General features: G+C 34.9%; 2 protein-coding genes across 2 annotated transcripts; one reads left to right on the top strand and one right to left on the bottom strand.

Moving 5' to 3' along the window:
- Window positions 1-1,389: 1,389 nt before the first annotated feature.
- Window positions 1,390-2,861, bottom strand: HDNO-2 (6-hydroxy-D-nicotine oxidase; the record flags this gene model as incomplete). Its single annotated transcript, XM_036640306.1, has 2 exons — window positions 1,390-2,670; window positions 2,721-2,861. 2 exons carry the CDS (start codon window positions 2,859-2,861, stop codon window positions 1,390-1,392), a joined length of 1,422 nt encoding a protein of 473 aa, XP_036495197.1.
- Window positions 2,862-4,427: 1,566 nt separating this feature from the next.
- On the top strand, window positions 4,428-7,030 carry afcA (Alpha-fucosidase A; the record flags this gene model as incomplete). Its single annotated transcript, XM_036640305.1, has 5 exons — window positions 4,428-4,581; window positions 4,631-4,713; window positions 4,763-4,847; window positions 4,900-5,979; window positions 6,030-7,030. The coding sequence occupies 5 exons, from the start codon at window positions 4,428-4,430 to the stop codon at window positions 7,028-7,030; spliced, it is 2,403 nt and encodes an 800-aa protein (XP_036495207.1).
- Window positions 7,031-20,540: the final 13,510 nt, after the last annotated feature.

Here is a 20,540-nt window from a genome sequence, read left to right as displayed (position 1 = left end):
TGTGGTAGGCTGGAACGCTCCGAAGATGTAATGGGCAAACTCAAGATGGAGTAAGGATGAAAAAACACTGGTGATGTCTTGCGGAGGTCGAGTTTAAATACCAGCGAACATGCCAAGTAATAAGTTTGGGTAGACCTCCTGAATCATTCCATCGGAAGAAGAGTCAGTTGAATCAACGCTCACTTGAGTCCTAAGCAAGGGGAACCATGATGAAGATGGCAGCTTATGCGCCGTGGAGGAATGAACAAACAATTCTCATGTGATGTTTTCTCAAAGGGGAGCCACTTCCTATCCTCTGCGTATTCTTTAAGAAATTCTTCTGCAGTACGACAGTGTCGTCAAAGTGAGGTTCACATCCTGCATAACACCAAGCTTGAACTGCAGCCGGAAGAAAGACTCGATACGCGACGTAACGAAGCTTTAAGCTTGAAAACAAGATTGTAATTCGAATGATACGTCTCACTCTATAGTGTTTATCAAATGCAAATTTGTTCATTTTACGATCGAATCCTATCTAGATATGTGAATGAACAAGATCCAAGCCATGGTAGGACGTCGATAACACTTCAGAACACTATCTACAGTGTCCGAAAACTGTCCACATCTGGAGAAGTCTTCGGCTACTCAACAAAAAGGTTCAGAATGTCACTCCTAGACATGCCTGATCGGGACCCTACGGCTGATGGTATGTTGGCAGTTGACAACGCGGACTTTGTACGTTGGTTACATGAATATCAGAATTCTGAGCGTCTGTGAAGCATTTTCGTGTGACACTTGGGCTCACTCGAAGCAAGGGGTCGGATGAACATAATCTCGAGTTTGGTAGAATAAAGGATAGGGAATGTATCATATGACTACTCTTCGAAGTAGTATGAGGAGAAAAGGATGCAAGGGAGCATGCGCAATTTCTGGTTGTATACCTTGGGTCTGCATATCCGGGTGACACTGCCTCATTTGCCAACGCCTGCGTGTGATGAATCAACTGATACCAATCAGCTTGTGTCAATCCACCTCAAAGTCGGTCAGAAATCGTGAACTGCTGTGCCTGAGTCCTCTGGGTACTTTTGGCGTTGCCACCGTGATATGACGATGAAGAGAACGATAAAATTGTTTGTTTCATTTACATCTTGAAAATTTGAACCAGCTAATGCAAGGTTTTTCCTGAGGTGTTAAAGTTGATTAAGTTCAATTCACTGTTTCTGGGGCGAAAGTGAGCCATGTAGAGGACCAGAAACATAGGAGATGAGACCATGGCTGAGATTGGAACCTCACCGGCATCGATAACCAAGTTGGATGAGACTCCAATTAAAACGACAAATCCTTTGAAAGCGTTGAAAGCAGGGTAACCTCCAGATCTCACTGTTCCTTGCAATGATATGACGTCTCTATCTACGTAATGACAATCTTCCAAGGGCTCCTCGAGAACCGGTTCTCTGGATCATACTTTTTCTTCAGTTCCACCAACCTCTTCGCGTTCTCCTTGAACCCTTCCCTCACATCGAGCTCCTCACTGACGTAGTTATTGTACTGCCCCACGCCACCAGTCTTGCCAGTATGGTTCCTGCCCTTGATTTTCTGCGCCAGCTCCCGGTTCCATCCCCGAACTTCGCCATCCTTGGCCGGGTCCGTCCAGCATGTCAGCACCATGCAGTCGAAGTACATGCCACGGTTTGAGTAGGCCGTCGCGCCGAATGGAACGTTAGCCACCTTGTCCTTCTTGTACATCTCCACCGCCAACATGCTGGTTCGCATATCATTGCCTCGCGCAGTCTCCGCATCTACACGAGAGTAAAACTCGTGAGACATTTCTTCCCACTTTGACAGCTCGAATGGTGTCGTGAGGTTGGTGCCTCCAGTCAATCTCCTGGCTCCAGGGCCCTGGAAGACGTCTACCAAAGTGTTGGCAACGGGGTAGTCCATCTCTGTCGTCAAATCCACCAGCGGCTCAGCCTTAAAGAGGCCTTTGAACAAGCCCTCCTTGACTTCCTCTCCGGTACCATTATGGAACGGCTGAACGACGATCAGCGGCTGCGGGTCAGGCGGTGGGCCATAAGTGAACCCCATCACCACGTACTGCCTCTCATCCATCCTCTGCACGAACTCGTTCGCCCAGGTCACCAGCTCGGGTAATTTCGACGTGGGATACATCAAAGGCCCAGACCACACTCTGCCTTGTGGAAAGACCCTGGAAGTGAAGCGCGTCACCACCCCAAAACTGGCTCCAGCTCCCCGCAAGGCCCAGAAAAGGTCCCCATTCTCGGTTTCTGAGGCCGTGACGATCGCTCCATTCGCAAGCACAACTTCCACCTCAACCAGGCAGTCAACAGCCATCCCGTACATTCCACTGAGAATTCCCTGCCCACCGCCGAGGACGAGGCCACCAACACCGGTGTGCGAGACCGTTCCGCCGACGGTGGCAAGACCATGTTTCCAGGCTTCATCATCGACGTCTTTCCAAGTGCATCCGCCGCCGTAGCTGACGAGCTGCTTTTCGATGTTGACGGACACGCTGCGGAGGTGGCCGAGATGGATCACCATGCCGCCATCGGAGGAGGATGTGCCTGCTGTAGAGTGGCCGCCACCGCAGGTGGTGAAGGGAATGCTGTGCTTTTTTGCGAAGAGGATCGCGGCGGAGACGTCCTGTGCTGATTTTGGCTTGACTACGACGGCCTGGAGCTTATCAGTGCTGGTACTCTCAGTTTATTCGGAGGATCGGCTACCGCGGGTTTGATGCACACGATAGACCAGCGTTCTAGACTGGCTTCGTAGCCCTCGTCGCCTGGCAGGAGGACATCGCCCTGAATCTCCGACCGAAAGGTGGGGATATCTTGTTCCCACGAGAAATTGCTGATTGAGCCCATGATATGTAGATTCGCGTCTTCTCGGTGAATATGGAGGATGGGATGTAGTTGAAAAGTGAGACATGGAACTGGGTTGGTTCCGCTCTTTAAAGACCTGGTCTGGCGCCACCCAGCCGGACGCTGACCGCGCCAGTAATCTGTCGCTGGCCACAAACTGTCCCACGTCAGGCTTTAGTGAAGGTTGATCTTCAAACAATCGCGAAGAATTCAAGGCATTGATTGGATGAGAACCTGGAAGGCTATCCGAAGTCCATCCTTCTCTAAGTTAGAGTAAGCACTAGGTACGGAGAGTGCCGCAGGCTGCCGACCGGAATACGGTGCTAGCCGAAGACGTCATTCGTAAGAGGTGCGTTGATCACAGCCACTCTGCTTGGAGAATTGGTCAGACATACTGAACTCTCTATGTGAGAGTTTCACTGGTAGAAGGTGAGACGAATTGACTTCAGTATATAGGGGGGTCGGAGTCAAAGCATCAGCAATTGAGACCTTGTTAACGCGTCCAAAGCCTAAGGTAGCAAGAGGCACCACGAGCTTTTTCGTCTAGACAGTTCTGGAGCAACTGAAAATATTGTTTTCCTTCTTCATCTATGAGTAATTGTCTCGCTTACTCGCCATGTTGCAATGACATGATAATGAGGCACGTTCAGACAATTCGGACGACTCTTATCACCTACTCCCAGAATAAAATTCTTCGTATCCAAAGGAATATTTAGGAATGAACTTCCAAGAAAACGTTTTACATTAAAAGATGGCCAATATCCTACCTCATGCCTCTAGGATAGCAGATTAGCGATTGATTGCTTTTGCTCTCGAGTACGGCAAGAGATGAAGGTATCGTATGTGGAGCGGCCGCCTCCGCAGAGAACCTCAGCTGTGATCATCGGTAGTAAGCTTCTTATCGAGCTCTACTAAGACTCAAAAACACTACAGTAGTAATATCATGATTCAACTAGAGCTCTTTCATATCACCGCGCCAATCACAAGATTCAGTAGAGATGGGCCTTGCTCGCGTACAACGATGGCGGCGACTTTAAGACCCTGGATACGAACTGCTTACAGACTCAATGCAACACTCAACGAATCATGAATCGCTAACGCTACTAGAAAATGAAAGCGTAGAACATGTAAACACGGAACTAACTTCCAATCTCACCTACAACGTGCATTCGCTTCGCGGCCGAGATCTGCCAAGACAGCCGTTCTACCCCGCAGTAGCATTGCTAAAAAGCGCGTAACAACAACTGGCCGAGCTTTCCGGCAAACGAATCAGTATCCCAGCGGGGTCTAGATTGGGTTGGGTATGCACGTTTATGTCACTATATTTCTTCTTAATTGGAGGGAAATTAGGTCTTGGAGGCAATACGGGCAATCGCTCACAGCGCCCGACACCGAGCCCGCGACTCCGCTTGCCCAGACCCGAGTGGCCCCATCGTCATTTCCGAGGGGCCACCCGGTAGAGACCCGATCGAGGGAGACGCGGGGTTGCGATGTACAAATAGGGCTACATGTGCTATCATATGTGTTTTTCGTGATGGATGCTAGGTACGAACGTCTGCGTAAGTCAACATGAAGGGCCAATCCAGCTGGTTTCTCTTGGGCAGCTTCGCCATGTGTGAAGCGCGCTCTTTCTGGTCTTCAGTCCCGGCTACTTTTGGGGATCGAGATGGAGACGGATATATTCTAAAGACTGGCTACCCAGTTGGCAATGGTAAACTTGGTGGTAAGTCGGAGTAACTCAGATTTATGGGCAAGTCTGAAACTGTTTTTAGCAATCCCATTTGGCCCTCCCGGCTCGGAAAAGGTCAACCTGAACATTGACTCTCTTTGGGCCGGTGGCCCCTTCGGAGCTTCAGTAAGTTTCCACGTCCATGCCGACAAGGATTCCAGCTCAACCCAAACAGAACTACACCGGCGGCAACCCGACGGAACCAAAGTACGAAGCTCTCCCGGAGATTCGTGCCACGATCTTCGAGAATGGAACCGGAGGTAAGCGGCCACGGCTTCAAGGTTGAGCCAGCGTAACTTATTGCTTTTACAGACGTGTCGCCCTTGCTCGGTGTCGGGGATGACTACGGCTCGAACCGCGTCCTGGCAAACTTGACAGTCAACATCCAAGGCATCATCGACTACAGCGATTACCGACGAACTCTCGACCTCAAGACTGGTGTACACACCACCAAGTTCACAGCGAACGGCGCGGCCTTTGAGATTTCTCATTTCTGCTCGTATCCGGACCAGGTTTGTGTATACCATATTGCCTCAGAAGGGGCTTTGCAAGCGGTCGAGGTAGGCTACGAGAACCAGCTCGTGGAGCAGGACACATTCAACGTTTCCTGTGGTGATGATCACGTTCGCTTCGCCGGCCTTACTCAGCTGGGTCCCCCGGAAGGCATGAAGTTCGATTCAATCGCGCGGGTCAACAAGGGCGCCGCTATTACGAACTGCACGTCTGCAAACTTCTTGACTATCACCCCAGAGAAGGACCAGAAGGCTCTCACGATCATCATTGGAGGCGAGACGAACTACGGTCAGAAGAACGGCAATGCTGAGAGCGACTACTCTTTCAAAGGAGAAGATCCCGGTCCGATTGTTGAGAAGACAACTTCAGATGCGGCATCGAAGTCATTTGATACAATCCTGAAGGACCACATTGCCGACTACCAAAAGCTGGAGAGTGCTTTTGAGCTGAACCTTCCGGATACTCAAGCCTCCGAGGAGAAGGAGACAGGACAGCTAATCTCTGATTATGTGTACACCGACGGCGGCGACCCTTACGTTGAAGCTTTGCTCTTCGACTACTCCCGCTACCTTTTGATCACGTCCTCCCGTGCCAACTCCTTACCCGCGAACCTTCAGGGCCGTTGGACAGAGCAGCTTTGGCCTGCGTGGAGCGCAGACTACCACGCCAACATCAACATACAGATGAACTACTGGGCAGCCGACCAGACAGGTCTGGGCGAGGCGCAGACTGCTCTCTGGGACTATATGGAAGACACGTGGGTACCTCGTGGCACTGAGACGGCCAAACTTCTGTACAATGCCAGTGGTTGGGTCGTTCACAACGAGATGAACACCTTCGGGCACACCGCGATGAAGGAAGGTTCGAGTTGGGCAAACTGTGAGTCGGCTTCCTCAACCTGCTTCCCGATGTTTTCTAACAGCTCTCAGACCCTGCAGCGGCAGCATGGATGATGCAGCACGTCTGGGATAACTTTGAGTACACCCAAGACCTGGAATGGTTCACCCGCCAGGGATACCCTCTCATCAAGGGAGTCGCCGAATTCTGGCTCTCTCAACTGCAAGAGGACCTCTACTTCAACGACGGCACGTTGGTCGTCAACCCCTGCAACAGCCCCGAACACGGACCGACGACGTTCGGCTGCACGCACTATCACCAAATGATCCACCAAGTCTTCGAAGCCGTCCTCCACGGCGCAACCTTCGTCTCCGAGGCTAACACCAAGTTCCTCGAAGACATTACCTCCAGCCTGGACCGCCTCGACAAGGGCGTCCATGTCACGGAATGGGGCGGCCTAAAGGAGTGGAAGCTCCCCGACAGCTACGGTTACGACGAGAAGTCCACCCACCGCCACCTCTCACACCTCACAGGCTGGCACCCGGGCTACTCCGTCTCCTCCTTCCTGGGCGGCTACACCAACGCCACGATCCAGTCCGCCGTCCGCGAGACGCTCATCTCCCGCGGGTTGGGCAACGCCGACGACGCGAACGCAGGCTGGGCTAAGGTGTGGCGGACGGCGTGTTGGGCGCGGCTCAACGAGACAGACCGGGCGTACGAGCAGCTGCGATATGCGATCGACGTCAACTTTGCGCCGAACGGGTTCAGCATGTACTGGGCGCTGAGTCCGCCGTTCCAGATCGATGCCAACTTCGGCCTGGGCGGTGCTGTGTTGAGCATGCTGGTCGTCGACCTGCCGCTGCCGTATGCTTCGAGAGAGGATGTGCGGACGGTGGTGTTAGGCCCTGCGATTCCGAAGAAATGGGGCGGTGGTAGCGTGAAGGGGCTTCGGGTTCGCGGTGGTGGGGTTGTCGACTTCAGTTGGGACGAGAACGGGATCGTGAACGAGGCAACGGCGAAATCTGGTGGTAGTGTCACTGGAGGAAAGGTGCGCTTTGTGAATGTGGAAGGGACTGAACTTACTGGTTTTTGAGTATGATGTGCGTGGAGAGCATCAATGTTGGGCAGAGACAGGGTTTGAAAACCATAAATAGTTGCGTGCGAGGATGCGCAGCATAGTTGTGCGAAAATCAAGATATATCGTAACAACTCGTGAGCGTGTCAATATTCAGTGATATGTATAGTCTGAAAAGCCTCAAAATGGTACACTGCAAAAATAAAATCAGAAGGTGCGGGATGAGAAGGGAAACTTGCCTGTCGTCAAAAAGGCGAGGTGCGATGGGCTGGCTTAGGGTGGCTGCATCACGGTGACCCTGTCCAATAATATTTACTCAGTAGCTACCCTCGTCATATGCGCCTTCCCTCAATCTCGCGATGTAAGGTCTATAGGTAAAATCAATTCAGTTGCAAAATAACAATTGGCACCAGTTTTCGACGGGACGTTCTGAGGAAACGGGAGCGGATTCAGCGCTGGTCGCCGGCTGGGGTGAGTCGATGTATTTCGGACAGCCCGGCCCTTCTTTTTTATTTTTCTTCTTACTTTGCTCACATGACATGTACATCCATCCACTCATTATTTTGGCGTGCCCGGCTTGTACATGTTCACCTGCCGCCGTAGAAACGAAGTGTTGATGCCGCTTATGAGGAGTGGGGCAGGTACCTCCGCGCCCGGGCCACGGGATCTGCGCGGAGTGGGTCCCGGTTGCGCGCCCCCCGGGCTGCGAAATGCGGTTGCGGTGGGGTCACGGGGTCGGTGGTCTAACGGCGTGTAGTGTCGAGGCTGACTTATCGATGTGGATTAATTTAAACAGCGAGGGTTCAAGTCACTGTTTCGGTTTTTGTCAAAAATGAGTGCGAAGTCGAATCTCTGAAGTCCAACCTGTAAGCGCCGGGGAACGGGACACTCAGACCTCACAACCACACTCATGCCCTCACATATTATTTGGCAATACTAAGATGACACGAGTGATGAAAAGCCAAAGCATGCCGCGACTTTCCAGAGAGCGCTTTGCACTATGGTGCAGAAGCAAGCCCCAGCTCTATATCTGGCACTTTCCCGTTTTATCTTGATTGTTGTCACTGACTGCGCACTCCGGCCTCCGCTGCCTTTTGCATTTGAAAAGCATTCAATGGAGGCGATTCCCGAGTTTAAGTAAGGGAACTGAAAGACAAAATACGCTCGTGATCCATAAAGCTGATGGAAGTAAGTTATACACACTTGCATGTGTATAAAATAGTAGCGCTATGCTTGAGCGTACCTGCTCTTCCAGCAAGGATGAAGCCGTGTCCAGATTTACGTCTGCACAAGCATCGTTTGAGTCCAAGGCCTCGGCTGCTTCTTCTCCGCTATGCAAGTCATCAAAAGATGAAGTTGTCCAACCATTATGCTTGTTGTATCGTCCGTCGTCGTCCTCCTTCTCTGTAAACAACGTATTCAAATCGCGAAAGATACCAGAAGCTACAAGACAGGCAATCCATTGAATCAAAAAGACATGCCATGAAGCCTCTACTAAGCTGAGCATATGATTTAGATGTGCATTTTGCTTCAGCTCAACTTCCTGAATTAACCCAGAGTATTTGCTGTCTTAGGAAACTGGAAAGCCCCTGGGGCGCTTTGTGTCATTGGAAGCTCAACTCGCAAGTACAGCACATATTCACGCACCGTCAGATGGATGAGTATAAATTGACAGCTTTAGCGCTAAACCTCCGAAATCCAAGCAAATGGATTAGAACGCTCCGGCTTCTAGCTTGGGCTGCATCATCATCGTGTAAGTTTTACTCTCGAAAGTGATCTCATACGCCATCTCAAGCACATATATTTTTCAGACTATTTCAGTCACCATGCGGTTCTGCCGCAGTATTCGCCTAACAATATATACTCAATGGGAAAGCCGGAAAGGAATGCTGACGCGATGATATCTCTGCAACGTACAAAACCGATATAGTTCTTGAGGTATAGTTAATTTGTCCCCGGTGGAAGATTTTCTTGCCCCCGCAGAGTCTTCGCGGGGTCTGGCTCATGTTGCGGGCTTGTAGCAGGAGGCAGGATGCTTTGCTTCTGCTTTTATCCTATGCTAACGCGCGAGAACTTAACCTTCCAGGCTTCATTTTCTTGGACGAGCTGCGAGACGGATTCACGGCACGTCATAAGTCAAAAAGTCCTCCGAGACATAGGAGTCACAACGCTCTTTAGTAGTATAAGAATCAAGCATGAACTAGAAGAGATGCTCTGCAAATGTTGCGAAGAGAAATGTCTTTCTCTCGAAATCATATGGGCTAGAAAAGGGGCGTGAGCTGCAAAGTCCCCATCACCCTAAAGGAGGCAACGCGGTAATGACAATCACATTCGCTCTCACCACAGTGTCGCCCCAGGTTTCTTCCAGATATTCGCATACAAACAGACAGCCAACGATGAAAAGCGATAGCGATGAAAACCCAGATGCACGAAAACGCCACACGTCTCAAGTAGTCAGCCTGATCAGATATGTTCGACGGAGGCTCTTCCATCCCTTCTCCTCAATTTGGAAGCCCGACCAGGAAACGATCCCATTTGCTCGTGAAGCATCAAAGAATGCATTCTCACCTCGTAATTTATATCGTCACAACACAAGTATTCGCGTGGGGTCGGGGCGGTACCAGGATATGGGTCGCTCATCTTCAGATCCCCCAACGAATCAAGCGCGTCCGTTGCTGCAGACAGGCGAATACTGCCCTGGTGCTATATAGCTCGAGGCATGAGTATAAGAACTCCGCATCTCGCGGTTTACAAGATGCTTCAGCGCAATTTTGGCCCACTTGCACACGTGTCGTGCTGTCGTATCATACCATCTCGTCTGACTACCTTACCTATGTAGGATCAATAGGTGGCCTATTGATACAAGACACATCACATCTGTCACACGCCTAGACCGGGATTATTCATTCCCCATCGCTTAGATAAAGTCCAGGACGGCGATGATCAAAGACGACCTCGTGTCCACCTCTCACTGAACCCTCTGCCACCAACGGATTAGACTTGAATTCTCACCAACATCACCACTTGCATCATATGGTTGAACCCTGTTGACTGCAATATACGCATGTGGCGGCATGTGGCGGCATGTGGCGGCAATGATTCTGTCTGCCCTTTTCAGTAATTGAAAGTTGCAAGCCCACTTTTATACCTAAATCGAGTAAATGCGAAAACGAACCTCACAGCAGAGACACACACAGCCCCATTAATTAGATATAAAAAGCCGCGACATCATCCACTCAACGTACCCTCGCTAATCTCGTCTTGCGATTCCTCGTAGTCCTAAGGGGAAACGAAAAGTATGAAGCTCAACGCAGGCTCTCCGTTGTAACAGACCAAGCCTCACTCCATAAGCATACATGTCCCAGTAGTTGGACATCATCCCAAGTCCAACGCCTCCTCTCCCTTCTTATTCTGCCAGAATAACCCAGGCAAGAAGATATGAGCGAACCGGCAGTAGGGGCGGAAGAACTTGAATTATACTCTTGGGTGAAAGTTGTGGCCTCAGTTTTAGCTCTCTTCACACGAAGAATTTCTCAACCTACGCCAGCGAATCCACAATCCCTCCGGGTGGCCACATTATGGCGCGGCTCTGTTCTGCGAGTGCAACTAGGCATCAAATTACCCATGCTATAGATACCCATAGGTACCTATCTAAATAGGTTAGGTTATAGGTATACCTAAAATATAAGTAAATAGGTTTACTAGGTATATAAGTAGATATTAATATAAATATAAGTAGAGATTCTACCTATACCTATAAGTTAAAGGTATATACTTTCTAATAGATATAGTAAGGTATTATACTAATTATTCTATTAATTATATAAAATTTATTTTATTAGTAAGATAAGTTACCTATCTTAAAATAAGTAAGTTTATATTATAATAATTATTATAATAATTTTATAAAAATTATTTCTATATTTAAATACTTTTTATATAATATAGTTATACTCTTATTACTAAATTCTTAAAATAATCTATTTAAACTAAGCTATTCTTTACTATATAGTCTTATAACTATCCTATCTTATTATTATTAATTAAGTCTAAGTTTTATTTTTATTCTTATTAATTTAAGAATAGTTATCTATTTACTTTTAAAAAGTATTATAAAATACTAAATTATTAATATTAAGCTAATATATAATATCTTCTACTACCTTTTTAAGAGTATTTACTAAATTAGTATTAGAACTTTCCTTATTATAGATTTTAAAATATTTAAAACTTTAAAAATTATAGCTATATTTAGTAACCTCTTTTTTACTATTATTACTTATTATATTACTACTTAAGAGGTTTTCTTTATAGTTAGTAGAAGCCTTAAAGTTTCTAATATAGTTATTAATAACTTTAGTATTTCCTATAAAGATATTATTATACTAAGTAATTTCCTTAATAGTATTAGAAGTATTAGGATTTCTAGTAGAGATATTATTAAGCTTAATATCTTTAAACTAATTATTAATATAAGGTATTAGTAGAGAAATATCTTTAGAAATAATATTACTCTTATAATTAGAACTAATAAGAGTAATTAAGTTTTTATAGTTAGTTCTTCTCTTCTTTTTTAGCTTTAGTATAATCTTTTTTATTATAACTTTCTTTCTCTTCTTTATAGTATTTTACTCCTTTTTATTACTCTTTTTAGAAGTAGTTATTTTATTTATTTACTTAGATTAGATAGTAAGATTTAGCTTTAAAGTATCTTTAATTATAAGGTAGAATAGAGTTTTTATAATATTCTTCTACCTCTCCTTAATTTTATTAGAATAAATTAAATAAATATAAGTAAAATAAAATAATAGAATAGAAATAGAATTTAATACTTTTTATAGTATTATTAAACTAAGAATATCTTATACCTTAAGATAATAAATAAATCTTCTTAATAAAGTTAATATCTATAGGTTTAATAGTAACTCTCTTAGTATAAATTACTATATATAGAGATATTAGAAATAAGTTAATAATAGAATAGAAAGTAAATAGATAAATATACTTTTAAATATAGTTATTAAAGTTATTTTAGTAGCTTTTTAAAGAGCTATAATAGTTATAGCTTATTAATAAGTTAGACTAAATTTACTAACTTAATTATATATAATTTTTTAATAAGGTATTAGAATAGCACTTTAGTAATAAGAGTACTATAAGAAGCTTAATATTAATAAATTTCTTATAAAATATAACTTAAAGAATATTAGTATTATAATAATTAAAATAAATTATAATAATCTAATTTATATTTAAGCTTATAGTAGTAAGTAAGTATATACTTTTTTATAATATAAATAGGGATTTTATAAGTAGTCTTCTTATTAGTCTTTTTAGTAGCTATATTAGTAGTTTTATAGTTATACTTATAAGCAGTCTATTTAGGTGTATTTTTAGTAGTATTTATACTAGATAATATAGTAAGTAAGGGTATTATAGATTTAAGATATCTAGAAGAAATTAGATTTTAAATAAGTAAAAATAAGGGAAATAGTAAGATTTATATAGCTAGTTATAAAATAAACTAAATAAGATTATAATTATAATATATTATAGAGGAAAAAGAGAGAGGAATATATAGAGTAGTAGATATTAAAAAGAGGGGTTATATATATATATCTAGTAAGTAATAAGAGTAACCTAACCTACTTTTATTATTATAGTAATAGCTACTTACTTTATAAAAATTATATAATATATTAATATAGTTTATATACTTATATTATATAAAATTAATTTTATATTTATAATTAATCTTTTTTCTTATTATAATTAAGATAAAATATATCTAAAATAAAGATAAATATCTCTTTAAGTATTTATTATAAAATATTTTTAATTTATATTATATAGTATACCTTAAGAAATATTATTACTACTATATATTTATAGTTTATACTTATAATATTATTATAATAATCTATAAGGTTATTATAATAATCTTTCTTATAGGTTACTTAGTTAGATCTAAAGCTAATAAAAAAAGAAAAGCTATTAAAGATTATTCTATTAATCTCTATATAATAAAGGTATAGAAATAAATTTATAATATAATTAGTATAGAAGCTAAGTTTTACTAATTAAAATAGTATCTAAATATTAGGATAATATATATAAAGAAAATAATAATCTAAGAATACTAAAATTAGGATTCCCTAAGTAAAAAAGAGTAAAAAGCTATAATCTAATAAATAAAAGTCTAAGTTTATTAAGATATATAAGTTCTCTTAGAAGAAGATACTTTAAAAATACTTATAAGAATCTAGAATAGAAAGTAGCTATTACTTAGCTTAATTTAACCTTTACTTTATTTTACTTATCCTAATTATACTACTATAGTTAATATCTTTACTTAATACTAAAGTTTAATTTAATCTTAAGATATTAAGAGGATCTACTTTAAAGCTAAAATATTAAATATAGGTATCTTTTAATAACCTATATAAAATATTAACCTAGCTTAGAATAAACCCTTATTAATCTTCTTTTACTTTATACTATATAAATATCTAAGGTCTAAAAACTAACTCTTATAATAATTAACCTTAATATATTATTAAGGATAATTATAGACTAAGCTAAGAGAATATACCTCTATATAAACTAATAGAGTTTAAATAAAACCTCTTAGTATAATTTATAAATAATCTTAACTTTAAGATTAATAAATAAAATAGAAGGGATATACTAAATAAGTATCTTTAGAATAAAATAAAGGTTATCTTTAAAGTTATTTAATATATAAATATTTTATAACTCTTTCTTCTAAATATTCTTATTAAAGTTTTATAGTAAACCTTAGTTATTAAGTATTAATAATTCTAAGTAATATAGCTTATAATACTTAACCTACTTTAGCTAAAGCTATTATATTTCTATTAATTCCTAGAGAAAATATAGGAGATTTTTAAAGAAGTTAGTATTATAAAGCTTAATAGGATTTTTCTATAAGTATAAAACTTCCTTATATTTAAAGAAATATTCCTTCTCTTAATCCTTTAGAGGTTTAATATTATAATAGTTAGTAGAAAGAAAAAAAAAGTTTTATAGAAAGTAAACTAAATATAAAAATAGAAATAATAAGATACCTAAAAGAAGATATATAAGAATATAAAACCTAATAAGAGATTTTTAAATTAATAGAATCTTAGAACTAAGTATATATAAATTTTAAAAAGTTATCTTATTATAAACTATACTTATAGCTAGTAATTCCTATTCTATATACTAATATAGAAGTAGATCTAAAATATCTTTAGTAAAGTTAGGAATAGTATAAAGAAGAATTAAGTTAAACTTCTTAGTCCTACTAGAATTTAGTATAATATTAGTTAGATCTAAACTACTAATATAGAGGTTCTAAATATAGTTTAATACTTCTATAAATATAAGCTAGCTTTAATACCTCTCTAACTTTAGATATTAATATTTATAAATTAATATCTTAAAATATAGAATTAATTTAATAATAAAGTAATATTTTAAGTATTTAGTTTCTCTTTTTTCTTAAATAAATAGAGTAGATAAATAAAACTTAATAGTAATAAAAAGAATATTTATAGAAAACTATAAAATAGAATTTTTAATATATTATAAAAAGAAAGATATAAGAATTAATATATTTCTTATACTAAGTAGTTTTAAAATTATAAGAGATTATTATAATATAATTATTATAATATAACTATTATAGAAAGCTTACTTCTTTCTATATCTATATATCTATTATAGTTCCTTTATACTTAGTAATTATACTTAAGTTACCTTCTTCTTTCTAATATTAAAGTAACTTTAACTTAAATCTTCTAAAAGTATTTATATCTTTTTATAAAATATAGTCCTTCTCTTCTATAAAGTTTAAGAGGTTAATAATATTATAAACTACCTCCTTAAGATATATAATAGCTAAAGTAACCTATTTACTATCTATATATATACTTAACTCCTTAAGATATTTATTAGGTATATTAGGTATAATAAACTTATAATATCTAATTACTATAACTTTAAGTTCTTCTTTTATAGCTTTAAGCTCTTTAAGTAGGAAGTTTTTGCTTTTTAAATATAGAAACTTACTTAATATCTTATTAGGTCTTATTAGTAATACTATATAAGTGAATAGCTATATTAGATTACTAAGATTACTTAACTAAGCGCTTTAAGGTAATAGTTCTCTACCTATAAGTATTAATTTTATTTAAAATATTCTAATTATCTCTAGTCTAAGAAAGTAAAAGAAATAGTTTATTATCTAATAAAAGGTAATTTAGAGATCTATCTCTTTAATAGGATTAATATAAATATTCCTCTTAAAGATAGCAGTAATTTAAGCTAAGTAATTATACTTATAGTAACTCTTAAAGCTATTAATAATACCTTAATCTATAAGTTAAAAGATTAATATTATATTAAGCAAAAAAAACTTAATTTAGAAGGTAGGTAGTAGTAATATAAGTTTAATTATAGTGATATATATAGGGAAGTTATCTATTAGGAGAAAAACTAGCTTACTAGGTTTTATAAGCTAAATATAGGTATAAAAAGCTTTAAACTAGTCTACTATAACTATAGTTATAAACTAAGCTTCCTTATTATTCCTCTATACTAAGTTAAATATAGAGAAGTTAAAGCTATATAAAGTATAAAGCATTATACTTTTACTAATAACTTAGACTTAGAAGGAGTTATTATTTATAGCGTTAGTAGTAAGCCTTAATAAGATTTAAGTATTATCCTTTTAATCTCTAAGTATAGTAGGGGAATTAAGAAGAAAAGATAGGATCCTCCTCTAAAAAAGATTAATCTTATCTATATTATATATATTAGCTAGAGAGTAGTTTTAAATAAGCTAATAAAGATTATAGATATATATACTAATCTCTACTACTTTAATAGTAAGGATTATTTTAACGATAAGTGATTATATAGGATTATTAATCTAATAAGACTTAACTAATAAAGTGCTTAAGTACTAAGAGATATTAGATTAGCTAAGTATTATATTATATATTTCCTAGGTATAAGTAATAATATCTTTATAGGATAGTTAGATAGATTATTAACTTACTTAGTAGTAGAGAGTAAAATAGTCCTTTATATTTAATCTTACTATCTAAAAGACTAATAATAAGTAATAAGAGGGGTAAAGTAGCCTAAAAGTCTTAAAAGAGAGGCTTAAATAAATAGGAGTTTAACTACTTATTATAATCCTTATTAGGACCTATTTTATAGCTAAGAATAAATTACTAGCCTTAATAAGAAAGCTTATATATAGAGAAAAGTAAATAAAAATAAATATATATTAAACTTAGTATATATACTAATTAGATTATTATAACTTAATTATTATAACTTAATTATTATAACTTAATTATTATAATCTAATTATTATAATATAATTATTATAATCTAGTTATTATATCTTAATTACTATAAAATATAATAATTAGATTATAACTTATCTCTAGTTAAGTAGATATATTTTTACTAAAAGTTATTTCTCTATTATTAAAATTCTTATAATATAAGTTTAAATAAGAGTTTTATCTAGAATAAATACTTATATACTTAATATTCTTTAGATTATCTTATCTGTTTTATATTTCCTTTTAAGAGTTCTTATATTAATATTTTTATTTTTTTATAACTTAAGATATTAAAATTATAATATCTTCTTATTATATAACTTCTTATATTATAGTTATTTTTTATATAAAATCTATTATAGCTAATATTTTAATTTTTTATATTTTATTATTAAATATTTCTATTACTAATATAATATAAACTTATATCTTTTATAAATATTTCCCTATTTTAAATTTATATTCTAAATATTTTCCTTATATATATTTCCTTTTTTAATATTTCCCTCTTTAATATTTCTCTCCCTAATATTTCTTCTTATAATATTTCCCTCTTTAATATTTCCCTCTATAGTATTTCCCTCCCTAGTATTTCCCTTTTTAGTATTTCCCTTCTTAATATTTCCCTTTATAATATTTCCCTCCCTAATATTTCCCTCTATAATATTTCCTTCTTTAATATTTCCCTCTTTAATATTTCCCTCCTTAATATTTCCCTCCTTAATATTTCTCTCTTTAAGATTATCCTCTCTAATATTTATCTCTCTTATAGTTTATACTCTAATATTTTCCTCTTTAATATTTCCCTCCCTCTAATATTTAGATAAAAGATTTTCTATTTAAAACTATTCTTTTTAATAATATAAATTAAATATATTCTTTATCTTTATTTAGTCTTTTTTTCTTCTCTTTTTACTTTTTATTTATTCTTTACTTCTTTTACTTAGTTTCTTAAGTTTTCTTATATTTACTATCTTTATCTTTAATATAGTTAATATCTTTTATTTTTACTTAATACTTAGGGAACTAAATATATTTTAATATTTATTTTATTAAGGAAAATTTTAAAAGCTAGTATATATTATTTTAAGTAAGAGAGTAAAATAATAGAATTTAAATAGAATTTAAGTCTATTAAAATCCTAGCTAAGCTATAATATTCCTATAAGTAGGGATATCTTTATAATCTCTTTTAAGAACTAAATATTAGTATTTTTAATTATAATTTATCCTATATAGATAGCTATAAGTTATATTATTAGAAATAAATTAGAAGTAAATCTTTAAGTAGGAAGAAAATATATTATGAAATAATATTACTAAAAGATCTTTAGTAAATTTCTAGAGAGCTTTAATTATATTTAACTAGAAATAAATAAGTTTAATACTAAATTAGTATTTTATATCTTATATAATCTTATAAATAAGTCTCTAGAATAGAGCTTTTAGGATTAGTAATTTATAAGATTTCTAATAAGTTCTAATTTCTTTTAAAGCTTAAGCTAAAGGATATTAATATTATAATAGCTAAAATAAATTATAATTATCTTATTTACTATTTAGTTTATATTATTAAGCTTACTTTTAATTTCTAGTTTTATAAACTAGTCTCTTCTTAGTAGTCTTTTAGTTAATCTTATAAGTAGTTTTATAAGTAGTTTTATAAGTAGTCTTACTGCTATTATTTTAGGAGCTTAATAGTATAATAATTTTAGTTTAAGTAATTAGATAATATTATGAAATATTTATCTATATTTATATACCTTATAAGAATATAGAATATTAGATATCTAGAATTAAAAATAGTAAATAAAGGTTATATATTAAAAGTGTTTTAAATTAGAAGTTAAAGTAAAATATATTTAGTATTTATTATTTAGGTTTATTCTCTCTTTATAATAACCTCTTTATTTTATAAGTTATACTTACTCTATATTTATTTTTATTTCTCTCTTTTATTTAGTATTCTTACTTCTTTATATTATACTTTCTTAGTTAGTAAACCTCTTTATATTATTTAAATATAATCTTTCCTCTATATTTAATCTAAATTTCTTATTAATAATAATATTATTAATATTATTATAATCTATTTATATATAACTAAGTATTAATAATAAACTTTTTCTCTTTAAGAACCTAATTAAAGATATTTTTTAGCAAGTAAATATTAAGTATATTAGGTTAGTACTTATAATATTATTATAATAATCTATAAGGTTATTATAATAATCTTTTTTATAGGTTGCTTAGTTAGGTTTAGAGCTAATAAGAAAAGAAAAGTAGCTATAAATTATTCTACTAACTTTTATATTATTAAGGTGTAAAAGCGCTTTACTAATATATTAGATACCTAAAAAGAGCTTATTTACTAGAATAAGGCGCTATAGATTATATTAATTTAAGAGCGTATAAAGATACTAAAGAAGATTAATAGATAGAAGTTTATAACTAAAGAATAGTAGAAGGCTACTTTTAAACTATTTAAAGCTATAATTTATAAGAAATAGTAAGTTATTTTCTTTATATTATTTTAATTTATTTTAATTTAGAATTAAAATAGATAAGGGAAGATATCTATCTTAGTTTAATATAGAGATATATAAACTATATTTACTAGCTTTATTATCTCCCTCTCTTAAACTTATAGGTTAGTTTTAAAGAGCTTCTAGCTTAGTTACTATACTAGGTGTGTTTATAATATAATTAGCTTTTAGTAGCTTTAGTTTAGTATTATTCTCTCTTTTACTTAAACTCCCTTTATTTTCTATAATATTTATTAATATAAACTTATTAGCTTTAGGTTTTGTTTTTTAATATTTTTAACTTTAAACCTTAACTCCTTTAGATATTTAATATTACTAATTAGATATCTATATATATAATATTAATATAAATCTAAATAGTTACTTTATAGAAGATATAATAATAAATATAATATTATTTAATAAGTATACTATAAAGATAATAGCTAAATTAATAGAGATACTAAACTTTAATATATAGATACTCTATATATATTTCCTTATCTCTTTATTTAATATATAAATACTTACTATTTATAAAGTATTATAGTTAGAAGTTTTTTAGTCTTCTAATTAAATTAGATTAATACTTTTAAAATATTATACTAAAAGCTATTAGCGTTTTATAAGTTCTTAGAGAGTACTCTTAAAGTTTTTATTAAAGTAGGTATTATAAAGCTTAGAGTAAAGTTTCTATAAGCTTAAGATTTCCTTACTATTAAGAAAATCTTTTTTATCTATATTTTTTAAGAGTTTTAGAATAAGGATATTAGAAGAGCTAAGTTTTAGAACCCTAAGAGTTTATTTTTAGTCTATTATACTATCTAATAAGATACTTTTTACTCTAAATTAGTTTCTAGCTAATATATAAAAGTATTTATAATACTATCTATAGTATTATTAAGTTACTTTTAGGAATTATTATAACTAATAATATTTATACTTATTAATATTTATATAGTATTTTAATATAGAAGTAGATTTAAGATATTATTAATATAACTTAGTATAGTAGAAAAATAAACTAAGTAGACCTCTTTAGTTTTATTAGAATTTAGTTTAATATTAGCTAGATCTTAGCTAAAAGTATAGAGATACTTAATATAGTTTAGTAATATTATAGAAAGAAACTAGCTTTAATTTTAATTTAGATAGAGATACTAGCTATTTAAGATATATACCTAAATATATAAGTAAAGTTTAATATTAATATACTTAATAAGTTTATAACTTTTAATTTCTTCTCTCTAAGTAGAAAGGATATTAAGTTTATAAGTAAGGTTAATAATAGAGATAAAGAAGAGAAAGATCTATAATAGGAGGATATAGAGATATCTAAGTAAATATTATTATATAATAAAATAGATTTAGCTTATAGTATTAGAGGATTAAGTATTTTAGAATTAGATAATAGAGTTTAGATATATTTAAGATTCTTTTATTTATAATAATATATTATAAGAGTTTATTATAAATAGCTAGTATAATAATCTATTATAATAATTTATTATAATAATCTATTATAATAATTTATTATAATTCTTAATATAGAAATCTATAAAAATTATTTACTATAATTATATATTATAATTATATATATTAAGATAATAAGTATAAATCTTTAACTCTTAAGTTTATA

Source organism: Colletotrichum siamense (genome assembly GCF_013390195.1).
Source record: "Colletotrichum siamense strain Cg363 chromosome Unknown KSG_Cg363_contig05, whole genome shotgun sequence".
In the NCBI taxonomy this organism is placed as follows: Eukaryota; Fungi; Ascomycota; class Sordariomycetes; order Glomerellales; family Glomerellaceae; genus Colletotrichum; species Colletotrichum siamense.
Note: the sequence above shows the minus strand (reverse complement) of the source record. Positions and strands in the feature narration are given on the sequence as shown.